This window comes from Balaenoptera borealis (assembly GCF_965194805.1).
Source record: "Balaenoptera borealis genome assembly, chromosome: 8".
Classification (NCBI taxonomy): domain Eukaryota; kingdom Metazoa; phylum Chordata; class Mammalia; order Artiodactyla; family Balaenopteridae; genus Balaenoptera; species Balaenoptera borealis.
Genome location: NC_138865.1, coordinates 28,904,117 through 28,917,492, shown reverse-complemented (window position 1 = coordinate 28,917,492; position 13,376 = coordinate 28,904,117). Strand labels below are relative to the sequence as shown.

Genomic DNA, 13,376 nt, shown 5'->3' with positions numbered 1-13,376 from the left:
TATTATTTCATGAATAATTTGATAATATATTTGCTCCTGGCTTGGATTCTTCTCTCTTGGATACTTTTGCTAGCACAAAATTTTTTTTCAATTATTGTAAATTTCACTAAATTTTGGAAACTGATGATCTTTTGTTGCCTAATGGTAAAATACCATCGGATTCTGATTTGAAATGGTACATACAAAAACTCCTCTCTCATGCAGTTAAGAAGTGATTAGTTAGCAGTGTGCAAAACATTCAGGTAGAAATAGTGCCTCCAGGAGTCTCTATTTCAGAATTCCCCAGATAAGGGTCAACTCCCTACTCCCTCATGTCAACCGACATGTTCATGTTATTGTAGCATGGTTTGTCATCCCGTTGGTTTGGAAGGAAACTAGGATGGTAGAAAGAAAGATGCAGTCCAACTTAAGTAGAACCTGTTTTTAAAAAGTGACCCTGTGATACTAGCCCATTAAAAGCTCCCTTAGAAACCTCTGACATCCCCAGGGTCAAACGTGCCTCATTCAGTGGCTGTTTCATTATCTCAGTCCAGTGGGTGTCATCCTAGGCACAAGCTCCACCATCACCTTTATTTTTGTTCTTCACTCTGTCCAGATCAGAAGCTGCAAGTTGTTAGGGAACCAAAAGTGCAGCCCCACTAGAAATGGGTAAAAAAAAACCCCAAATGTTTGTTTAGATGATATTATCTATCAGAGCTGGAGAGACAAGAAGCCAATCATGAGAGAAGAAGTCTCTGCTGTATATTAATGTGAACTTTTCTGGAACAACATGCTCTCTTTAGCTTTTCCACATGTCTATAATCACTAAGGGCTTGTCTAACTACATGAAAAAAACAAAACCAAAAGCCCCACAACTGCCTAGAAGCTTATCAGTATCAGAAGGGTACATCATTTTAAGTCCATTCAGTATAACACCATGCAGCTGTTAAAAAAGAATGAGCAACACTGAGATGTTCTGACATGGAAAGATCTATAAGACTTGAGTGGTTTAAATGGAAACAGGAGGTTGGAGAATAATTTGCAAAATATGATTCCATTTCTGTTAAAATGCATGAAGACAGCTCATGAGTGTTTGCACAGATTAAAAATATGTATGACTATGATGGTAAAGGACTAGAAACACATCCACTGATGGTGACCCCTGGGAAGAGGGTGGGCAGGTGGGTAAGAGATGATTTACATGTTTTACTCTGTACACTTAGTCTTGGAATATTTTATAAGAATGCGTTGATGTCTATAAAGTAAATAATAATAAGAGCAGATGTTTAGCACTTACTATGTGCCTGGCACTGTTCCTCAAAGCATGCTTCTGAAGTGAGTACTGTAATCATTTTACAGATGGAAAAACCGGGACACAAATGGGCTGAGAAAATTGTCCAAGACCCCCCATTTAGTGATTGACAGTGAGGTAAACAAATTTATTCAATAGCATAAAGAGGGTTGGATCACATGAGCTCTAAGATCTCTCTTATTTTTTTTAAACGTTTGTTGTTGTTGTTCTATTTTATTTTTGGCTGTGTTGGGTCTTTGTTGCCACCCATGGGGTTTCTTTAGATGCACCCAGCTGGGACTACTCCTCGTTGCAATGCACGGGCTTCTCATTGCAGTGGCTTCTCTTGTTGCGGAGCACGGGCTCTAAGCATGTGGGCTTCAGTAGTTGTGGCCCACAGGCTCAGTAGCTGTGGCCCACAGGCTTAGTTGCTCTGCGGCATGTGGGATCTTCCCGGACCAGTGCTCGAACCCGTGTCCCCTGCCTTGACAGGTGGATTCTTAACCACTGCACCACCAGGGAAGCCCTCTAAGATCTCTTGAGTGATCATGTCTCAAAGGGCTAAGAGGCTGGGCTATGGATTCAGATGTCCCTTGTAATAATCCAGCTCTGAAACTGGCTAGTTGTTCACCGGGGGCAGGTAACTGAGTCCTTCTGAGCCAGTTTCCTTATCTGTACAAGGTAGAGTAGGCACTGCCTCACAGCATTACAAGTGAGGACATATAGGGAGGAATGCCTAGAGACCCAGTTTGACCCTCAGAGTTGGTATGGAGATTATTTTAATCTCAAAACATTTGGGAATCAACAGATGCAGAAAGAGCTTTCCTTATTTGACTAAAAGCAGACATTTCTGAGAAATGAGGCTTCTATGATTCCCTCTTCAAGACAGGTCTACTCCCAGGAGAGAACTCAAGAGTAAACCTACCACAAATCCCCTCTCTGGGGAGATTCGCATAGAAGAAGGAAAGACCCCTTGAACGTGCAGACACAAAATAATCACAAAATTACTTATCGTTCATTTATTCTTCTAAAAGAATAGAAGTCCTTTCTTCCACTTTCCTTTTCTCTGCTAAGTTAGATATATAAACCTCTAACTTTAAACATTTAGTGAGATAGTTACTTCTCGTTAGCTCCCATATATATGAATAAACTTCTTCTCCTGTTAAACTATCTTTTGTCATTTTAATTTGCAGGCCCCTAATTACTAAACCTAATAGGGCAGAAGAAAAGTCTGCTTCCTGACACTAGCAATTGGTTGGTGAATGATACCATCATTGCCTGTGACTCTGAAATCACAAGATCATAGATTAATCTGCATATCTAAAGAGTCCAACCTGTACTCTGAGGTTAAAAATAAGATCATCAAAGCATACTGAAGTATGGATATAAACATTTCGAAATGATAAAGATCTGGCTGTACACATAACATGTTTCTTCAATTCTGTAAAATTTTATGTAGGTGGAAATTTTACTGCAGAAACAAACTCAAAGACTGAAATTACATGAATAGAATATGGTGTAGCAAAATTTAGAGCTGAGCAAATGTGACATATAGTTAACGAGATGCATGCTTTTTATTATGTCACATTTTAATTAAAAATGAATGGTAATCAGTTCACAATAGTGACTTCAGTTGATCCTGCTTCTAAATGGTTAAAGCAAAAATAAGCTCCTGATCTGCTCTTCAGAAGATTAACTATGGCCATGGTAGATCTTTTTCTCTTTCCCTTTTGGAAGAGAAAAGGGGAGGGTGTCCCCAGGTGACAGGGACTGGAGTCTTGTGGGCCCAGCACACTTCCCTGTTGGGAACAGGAAGGAGGAAGTATTTGCTTACGTTTCCCCCAGTGCCTGGAACCTAAGCTGCAGCTTCCCTAGAACATTGTTAATGATGAGAAGGATCTCATGGCAGAGGGATGGTGGCCGCCGTGCCTAAACCAGGAACCTGATGCCTTCCCTGTCTTAGATTGTGGAGTTTCCTACCAGAAAATCTGAAAAGAAAGGATTTATGGGAAGCAGTAAATGCAGAAGTAAAAGACAATTTTTTTTTAAGCAGATATTCATTTTTAATTATTTATTTATTTATTTATTTTTGGCTGTGTTGGGTCTTCGTTTCTGTGCGAGGGCTTTCTCCAGTTGCGGCGAGCGGGGGCCACTCTTCATCGCGGTGCGCGGGCCTCTCACTATCGCAGCCTCTCTTGTTGCGGAGCACAGGCTCCAGACGCGCAGGCTCAGTAGTTGTGGCTCACGGGCCTAGTTGCTCTGCGGCATGTGGGATCTTCCCAGACCAGGGCTGGAACCTGTGTCCCGTGCATCGGCAGGCAGAGTCTCAACCACTGCGCCACCAGGGAAGCCCAGACAATTTTAATAAACCATAAAAATGGTTAAGTTGGTGCTGGGGGAAAGAGTGGCTTCTGTGTTCTTTAAGCTTTTCTGTACTATTTGAATTTTCTAGCCAAGTGTGCCTATGTCTATTATTTATTTTTTATGTCACCAGGGATTTTCTGACTAGTGAGACCACAGACTACATTTTTTTTCATTGTTATTTTCTATCAAAAAACAATGTAATACATGCCATTTTTAAAAAGGAAACAAAGAAGAATTTCTAATCATGCATCAATAAAAAACAAAAGAGCACAAACATACATATATATTTTAACATATTGAGCAGATTAATATGTTAAAATATATAAATGTTTGCATAGTGACCTGAAATAAATAGATCATAGTCATAGACCTTTTCATATGCATTCTATAGTAAGTCTTCTGAGAGATGAACTTTAATCTTTCCATCCAGAACTTTGGAGTATCTGAGATTTTGCCCTATTTGCAACAAGTTAAGCTGCCGTTTTCCATGGATGCAGGTAGAAGACAGAAGACTTATGGGTCAGAAACAAAGGACTCTATTACTTACTTGGTTACTCATAAACCACTGCAGCCAGCATGGGCATCCGAATATTTGCCTTGGTTCTCCTTGACCCTGAGTCACACAGGGGCTGTGTGGATAGGCCCAGATGGATGCCTGCACACACAGTGGGTTATAAGACAAGAGTTCAGGGCATCAGAATCTTTTGGGAGGGAAGCATGCTTGCCCTTACCTCTGGAAGAAGACATTATCTTGCAAGGCTGTTTTCTATCTAAACATCCTTGGCAAGATAGCTGAGAATAAAGGGCTGTCGGTGCTTCTGTTTGTAAGATGTGCAGAAATGTGAGAAACCCATGGAGAATTGTCTTACCTCTGCTCTGACTAACACACAGCCTTTTACTTTTCTTCTGAAATGGTAATTATATGTTGCAAAGGACTTATTTCACATTTACTTAAACTTAGTTTTCAAATATATATTTCTTTGTCCTATTCTAAGATTAACTTCTCTTGTGTAAGAGTTAATTTTGAAATTACAGTGTGAACCGTATGACCCTAATCATTTTGGTTTAACAGTATTGCTAACTCAAATTTAAAATGCTGAGAAAAAAGCATCTCTATTTTGTCACTAAAACTACCAAAACAGCTTTAAATACACAATTAGTTTAAAAACAGCTGTGTGATCTTGACATATTTTTTTTAAAGAGCTTTTTGATGTGGACCATTTTTAAAGTCTTTATTGAACTTGTTACAATATTGCTTCTGTTTTCTGTTTTGCTTTTCTGGCCCTGAGGCATGTGGGATCTTAGCTCCCTGACCAGGGATTGAACCTGCACCCCCTTCATTGGAAGGCAAAGTCTTAATCACTGGACCACCGGGGAAGTCCCGATCTTGACCTATTTTTAAACATATTTGGCTAAATCCTATTTAAGTTAACACTTCCTCTGAAATCGGAATTGTGACAAACACTGTAAGAGAGCTACTGTTTTTTGCATAAATGAGAGCAAAATCTTGTGGTAGTAAGTATGTTTCCCTTACAAACATAGTGTAGGATAAATCTAAATATTCTGATTTGAGAAGAAACTTTTGAATGGAGGAATTTTTCATTCCACTGTTGCAGGATTGTCTACTTTTCCCTAATATTAAAATGGACAGTTAGCCTCTTGAAAGAGGTTAAAAATCCATACGGAATGTCTCAGAAGGGTTTAGTTGTTCAGTGGCTTTCACTCTTCCTCACAAATTATTTAAAAATGGAATTTTTGTTCAAGATGTCTACCATTAGCGTGAAATTTATTTTCCAGTTTTATTGAGACGTAATTGACACATGACACTGTGTAAGTTTAAAGTGTACAACGTAATGATCTGATGTAAGTATATATTGTGAAATGATTACCACAATAAGTTTCGTTAACAAACATCACTTCACATTGTTACACATTCTTTTTCTTGTGATGACAAGTGTGAAGTTTGATGCTTACCTGGTTCTCTTCTTTTGGACTTTGGCAAATCTAAGAATTAATCCTACCACACATAGCCTATACTAGTCTACCCAAATCTAACAGTTACTACAGACATTAACACATTTATTTGTTTGTATGTTTTATTGAGCGCAAGATAATAATCTCATTCTCAGAAGCAATGAAATCACCGAAAGAGCCAAATCTTGAGAAAGCCTCGTAGAGTTGCCCTGTTACTAGATAAAGCGCTTGGAATATATAAGTATGTTGTGTCACGCGTCTTCCTGTGACCTGTGATTGTTACTTGAAAGTGTGGAAATGCAGAACAGATCTCCTGTTATTATGAAAGGCCCATCTGTGACAGGTGGAAAGGAGGATGCTATCTTAAGAGCTTGTTCTGTGCAGTTCTCATGGAGGTGACTTGTGTCCTATAGGGAATGTCTCCAGGCTGCATTCCACTCTGGGTTCTTTGCCTCTGGCAGTTCTCTGTGATCACTCCTATACTGGGGTCCGCCACGACACTCCCAGGCTCCATGATTCACTGGAAGGACTCATAGGAATCAGCCTAGGGTTATATTCACAGCTGTGATTTATTACAGCAGCAGGACACAAAGTACAGTCAACAAAGGAAAAGGCAAGTGGACCAAAGTCTGGAGGAAACCAGAGGCAAGCTCCCTCGAGTCCTCTGCCAGTGGAACCACACAGGACACGCTTAAGTCCTCCAGCCATGAGGACAACATGTGTGAAATGTTGCCAACCAGGGGAGCTTAGCCTCAGCCTAGGAGCCCAGGCTTTTATGGGGGATGGTCATGTAGGCACCCTCTCCCTGGTACATATCAAAATCCCAGATTCCAGAAGGAAAGCAAGTGTTCAGCACCAACCACATTGTTTGCATAAACATCTTAGGCAGCAGTGAGCCACTCTTATCAATTCTGGGAGTGGTGAAAGCCCTCCCAAAATTCAGGTGCCTAGACACCAGCAAGCCTTTCTCAGGATGGTGACTCAGGCCTGCGATGTTATCACTGTTATCTCTTTTGGTTCTGATTTTTTTTCTTCCTTTCCTTCAGTCTTTCTTACCTTCAATCTTATATTCTATTATTTTAATAAGATGATCTGATTTAACACCCTTAGTTTCTTACATGAAAATACCAGCATGGTCCTGCGCTAAGGTGGACAGAACACACCAAGTCCTTCTGAAGCTCTGGAGGCTCTGCTCCCGAGGAGGGCACGACCAAGGCCCTTCATTCATTACCTAAGAAATGGTCATTCCCTAGTAAGGCGCTTAATCTGTCCCATTTCAAAAATAAGTGATGCCACATTTCAAAAATAAGGACTCAGGGTAATTTCCCTGAGTCCTTAAGAGTGAAGACTCATAGAGGACACCTCTGAACTGGCCCTCTCTATAGGAGAAAACAAGGAGCCTGCGCTAGAAAGAATGGAAAGGCCTAGAAATGACCAATTGGCCCTGAAAATTGAGTCAGTGAACAAGTGTCTGTTAGGCACGGACGGTGTGGAATGTGGTTAAGGATGGTCTGAGTTAGCTAGGAGGTACCATCGTGGTCCTTCTCAGACACATACTCTTCCGGGAATTCAACTGGCAGACACAATTAAACTTGAAAACTTCCTGAATTTCAACAATGCCACCGAGTGCCTTCTGCTTGCCAGAACTAGACTGGTCAGTGATGGTCTGAGGAGAAACTTAAACTACTTTGGAAATAAGGCAGACTTAGAGAGTGGTAGCGAACATGGCACCCACCTAGCATCCAAACCTTGTGAGACCCTGAGGGTCATGAGTATAACGGATTGTGGCTGAGCCGTAAGGGACTCACCGATCCAAGTCACTCAGCAAGGCCACCACAGGCCAATCCAGAAGCTAAGAGTATTATTTTCCTCGGGCTGCAGTAACAAAATGACACATTCAGACGGTTAAACAACAGAAATTTATTTTCTCACAGTTCTGGTAGCTAGAAGTCCCAGATCGAGGTGTTGGCAGGGTTGGTTTCTTCTGAGGCCTCTCTCCCTGGCTGACAAATGACTGTCTTCTTGCTGTGTCCTCACATGGTCTTTCTCCGTGTGCACACTTCCCTGGTGCTTCTCTGTGTCCAGATTTCCTCTTCTAGTAAGGACACCAGTCAGATTGGATTAGGACCCACTCTAATGGCCTCCTTTTACCTTAATCACCTCTTTAAAGACCCTTTCTCCAAATACAGTCACATTCTGAGGTACTGGGGGTTAGGGCTTCAACATAACAGTAGGTTAAAGGAATTCCCTACCATTTGAAGTAGTTTAATGTTGAACTAAACACATATTGGTATCACTTTAAGTCAATGGAACTTCTTAATGAGAAATCTTCCTAAATTTTGTACAAATGACCCAATTTGCATATTACTATTTTCAACATATACAGGAGGCCACTGGGTTAGTGCTATTCTCCCAGTAGTCCTGAAACAGTCTAGACTCACAGTTAAATACTTTAATTCCTTTAATTTCATTGATTTATTTAATTCCTTGAAGCTGCTAATAGAATATGCCCACTACCCAGCACTCCTTTGAGGCATTCCTTAATAACACTAACCATACTTCATTTTCTTCTTTTGTGTTACTCTTGAAGTTTAGAAGCCAATTCATTTGTCAGAACTAAATTTGTGCCATGTATCAAATAACATACTTTTATTTGCAGTGTTCTAGTATTGTTTTCAACAGCCATATATTGATTTTGAGACAGGCTGGGACCTGGGACCCTTTGCTGGGACCTGGGACCCTTTGCTGCAGTGTTGCAGTGCTTGCACCTCGACACACCTCTCCTCGAGCAACAAAATAACAAAGAAACTGTATGGGACTAAAAATAACGACGTGCATGCCCAGTTGGGGCAAATTCTGGACAAAAGATACAAAGAGACCAAAAAACCCAACTGCCACTTTTGAAGATCCCAGAGCAAAAGCAGGGTACTGCACGTGCCCCCTGCACACAACACCACCTAAGCGGTGGGCAAACCACCTAAGCCACCCTTCTGGCCCGAACCCTGGACACACCCCTGCCCTCACACCATATAACAGGGGTCCCCAACCCCCAGGCCGCAGCCTGGTAGGAATCAGGCTGCACAGCAGGAGGTGAGTGGCAGGGGAGCGAGTAAAGCTTCACCTCCTGCTCCCCATCGCTCACATTACTGCCTGAAACATCCCCCCACCCCACCCCCTGCCAGTCCGTGGAAAAATGGTCTTCCATGAAACCTGTCCCTGGTGCCAAAAAGGTTTGGGGACCACTGCCATATAAGCAGCAAGCTCGCCCCCGCTTAGGGAGCACGCAAGCAAAGGAACCTGTTGTTTGTTCTCGCGCCCCCGTGCTGCAGCAGGGGCCCCAATAAAGCCTTGCCTGAATTTCTTGTCTGGCCTTTGATCAATTTTTATTGTTTAAGGACGCCAAGAACCCTGGTCGGTAACAATTTCAAAATACGGTCTTGATGTCATTGGAAGTAATTTTTTTCTGACTTTTTCTCTGTTTTCAACATCTTTGCCAGCAAAAGATATGTTCCCAGATGTCTTCTAAAATGTTTTCTTCCTGATCATTTAGAAAGATTGGGAAAGAAAGAGTATTGAGAAACTTGAGCTGTACTTTTGCTGCACAGGAAGGGTGAGCTGTGTTCCATCCTAGATTAATAATATTTCAAGCAGGAGGGAAAAAAAAAAGTAAAAGCCTATAACTTTAGCAATGTGTTTGAAAAAGACTTGATTTCAACAATGTTTCTATCATGCTTACGTTGCAGCTGTCTAAACAATACAGATAACAAAAGCATGTCAATTAAAAGCAGCATTTAGGACCCAGTTTCACAGATCTGCATTGGCCCTGGGTTTCGGATGATTTCAGGGCCAGGCGCTGTGAGTTCCTGTGTGGTGTAGTTGTGCTCAGCCATGGGGCAGGTGGGTTCCCTCTTGCTGTAGGAGAAGGTGGTGGGACACACGGAGATGATTATCTCTTTCTGCTTTTGACTCTCCTGACTTGCTTCCACCAAGAGGCCATAAACCCAAACTGGAAATACTGATTAAGTGCATACTTTTTCCAACACATTGACCACAACTTGAGATTTTCATGGCGGAATATATTACATAAATGTCTGGAAAGCAAATATTTTAAGTGCACTTTAGGTAGATGTTTGCTTACTTTAATCAAGCAGAAGGAGAGATTATTCTTTTACCTTCTGGAACGTGTTGAGGTAACCTTATCTACAGAAGGGAAAACTTTAGAGTTCACCTGGTACAAAGCACCCGCATCCGGATAAACGAAGGTTGTTCCCGAGGCCAAGCTTGCTGTGCTTGCCGCACGACAGGCCAGTGAATCAGACATGACGCATTGAGGGAAGGAATACGACTTTATTCGGAAAGCCAGCAGACCGAGAAGACGGCGGACTAAAGTCTCAAAATAACCATCTTATCGGGGTTTGGATGCCAGTTTCTTTTATAGCACAGAGATGGGGAGGAGATGAGGAGGTAAAGTAAAAGGGCCATAAGTTTTGCGAATATCCCCTGGAATGGCCAGCCTCAGGGAGGGGATGTGTTAATTTCTTTTTAATTGCAGCCATCCACAGGTGGGCAGAGTCCGTATGTTTCCCTGAACAAAGGCACTTTGGTTTAACATTCAGGCAGAGGGGCAGGGTTCCAGGAGGCAGGCCATTATGTACAGACAGTATCCTTTTAGTGAACAAAAGCAGCGGAAGGCAAAGGTTAAAGTCAAAGAAACAGATCCACCGTGTAGTCAGATTTGGTTCTTCCCTGTAACAAGGTCTCAAAGAGTGAGTGCCTCCCTCCAGGTCACATATAATAATAATATATATAATAATAAAAATTATTCTGGTAGAGAAAAGAATGCAGAACTCTAGCCACTCTAACTCCTTAGTTAAAAAATGAGATTTATTTGCAGGATAAGAATGATGCTGCTATTAAAAATAATAATAGCAATAGCAAGTTTGAAAACTTTCACGTGGACCTATTCAGGTGCTTAATTGGCATTTAAGGCCTTCTAAGTATCTGTACTAGCCTCCTTCAGGTCAGCCTGTGTTGCTGGGAAACTGCTTTTCTCACTACTCTCTGGACAAAACTCTGGGTCTAGTTGCCATTATTCCGTGGAGTGTTTTTAGATCCCACCCGTTGTTAAACACACCCACTTTTGTTATTAATACAAGAACAGATTTTTCAGAGTTTTTTCTTTGTCTTTTATTGTTAAAATTTTTTTAATTGAGGTATAATTGACGTAACATTACATTGGTCGCAGGTGTACAATGTCATGATTTGATGTTTGTATATGTTGCAGAGTGATCACCACAATAAGTCCACTTAACATCCACCACCTCACATAGTTACAACACTTTTTTTCTTGTGATGAGAATTTTGAAGAGCCACTCTTCTAGCTACCTTTAAGTATGCAATACAGTATTATTAACGTACATAGTCACCATGCTGTGAAAGTTCCATCCCCATGACTTACTCATTTGATAACTGGAAGTTTGTACCTTTTAACCTCCCTCACCCATTTGGCTCACTCATCCCCTGCCTCAGGCAGCCACCAGTCTGTTCTCTATCTGTGAGCTTGACATTTTTTTGTTTGTTTTTTAAGGTCCCATATATGTGAGATGATATGGTATTTATCTTTTTCTGTCTGGCTTATTTCACTTAGCATAGTGCCCTAAAGGTCCATCCATGATGTTGCAAACAGCAAGATTTCATTCTTTTTTATGACTGAATAATCAAAAACAGATTTTTTATTGTTTCTTTAGTAGATGCCAGCTTCTGATATCAGCTTTTAGGTGAAATTATTGTTAATCTTTTTATGTGTGATTTTATGAGTCAGAGTTCAGAAGACCATTTGGATTTGCTATTGTAGGCAGATGTTGAAAATTCAGTTTTTTAATAGAATCTTGTACTGTTTTGTAGATTTTACTTTTTGGATTTGATTCTCAAAAAGAAATCTTAACCTGTAAAATGTTTCTTACTTCCTTTTCTTACCAGGAAGAGATATTAGGAATCATCTAGGAAACAAATGTAGCAGTTTTATGCAATTTAAGCAATAAAAATGAGTTTCAAAATCCTCCTTTACTACCAGTAAAGCTTGAATTTTGTACTTAAATATAATATTTTCCCCCTTCCCCTTTTACCCAAGATTTACCCGCCTATTAATGTGCTGCCCTCGTTGTCTCGGTGAATGAAGTCTGCTACTGGAGAAGGTATGACCAGGAAGGATCACGCCGATGTATCTAACCAGCTGGTACGTATGTTTTCTCCAGGATTGTGTTTAAAGAAATGAATACTTTCTCAGTTCATGCTGCTGTCTTATACCTCTTGTCTTTCTTCCATATCACTTTTCTTCTCCCCCCATCAAAGTAGAATTTTAATATAGAATATATAATATAGAATACTGGAATACAGAAACATTCATTAGAGCCAAACAGTCTTTTTCATAAGGATAACTGCTCATGACAAAGATTAAAGATCACATGCTTGAAACCCACCTCTAATGCTGTATGAGGTAGTTTTTAAATAAAAAAGGCATAAGACGATTAAGTTTTTATTAGTAACCTTTATTATAGAGTATTTCTGAAAGACTATTCCAACTAATTTTTTGTTTAACATATTAGGCAATCACCAGAACGCTAAGGGATACAGCTGTGTATATTCTATGAAATCCTTGGTTTCTATAGTTCTGAGATTGTATACCAAGCATAATTAAAGAAAAATACATTTGACCTTAAAGTAGAAATGATAAATAAACCTACTGATAACCCAGATATTTATTTTTGAATAGAATTTAGAGATGGATTTCTCCTATTGCGTAAGTTGTGATTTTTAAATGCTCTACAAAATGGAAGCTCATTGATATATTGAGGGAGTGTATTTTTTGTAGAGTGTTAGTAATGTCTATGTATTGCATGCCTGAAGACTCCTTCCTTAGTGAGACTGCTGTATAATAAAGTCTTTCCAATACTTGCATATGTGAATTATGTTTGGAAATAATGTGAAATACTGTGAAGATAGCTACAGCAATACACTTATAATGCCCAGAGTACCGTTACCATTTATAAAGGTTCATGTAAACATTTTTTTCTCTTTAGTATGCATGCTATGCTATTGGTAAGGATGTGCAGGCCATGAAAGCCGTAGTTGGAGAAGAAGCCCTTACCTCAGATGATGTGCTTTACTTGGAATTTCTGCAGAAGTTTGAGAGGAACTTCATTGCTCAGGGTAAGATTACTATTTTCCTATGAATAGAAACAGCATCATATGTAGTTTTGAGGACTTCTTTCCTAGTCTGAGAGAATTTACATTGGTCGCCATACAAGTTTCCTTCTGATTAGAGAAGAGGTTCTTCCAGCCGCCTGCCATGTCTTTGTTCTTAGCCCTCTGGTTCCTTCCCCTCTACCTTCAATTTCTTTATCCATTTATTTAGCTCCTGTCTTATTTTATATCTTCCTTACAACCGGCCTTCTGCTCTCCTACCTCCATTGCCACTTCTCCTCGCTCTTAACCTCTCTGCAATGCTCTCCTCTGGCTTTGGGGGTTTTGGACTTTCCCAGTCCCTCTGTTTTCATCCTCCTGATTTCTTATCTTCCTGCTTCTTAATTGTTAATGTTCCCAAAGGCTTCATTACCTGTTCTTTCTGTGCTTTTTTCCCCTATGCTGATGACTAACTTGCTATGTATGAGCCTTTACCCTCTTTCTGAAGCTCTAATCCCACATCTCCAGCTAGGAAGCCTGTGTTTATGCCACCATCCTCTCTGGCTCAGCGTGGTGAGAACCAAAG

At 40.5% G+C, this 13,376-nt stretch overlaps 1 protein-coding gene across 1 annotated transcript in view; it reads left to right on the top strand.

Annotated features, from left to right (window-relative positions):
- LOC309633574 (uncharacterized protein) overlaps nucleotides 1-13,376 on the top strand; it is a 126,190-nt gene that overhangs the window by 110,848 nt on the left and 1,966 nt on the right. Inside the window, exons 6-9 of the mRNA XM_082402517.1 lie at nucleotides 1,339-1,403; nucleotides 6,187-10,021; nucleotides 11,739-11,843; nucleotides 12,688-12,817. Coding sequence (XP_082258643.1) covers nucleotides 1,339-1,403; nucleotides 6,187-6,503 — 382 coding nt within the window. The 3' untranslated portion in view covers nucleotides 6,504-10,021; nucleotides 11,739-11,843; nucleotides 12,688-12,817. The remainder of the gene's footprint in view (nucleotides 1-1,338; nucleotides 1,404-6,186; nucleotides 10,022-11,738; nucleotides 11,844-12,687; nucleotides 12,818-13,376) is intronic.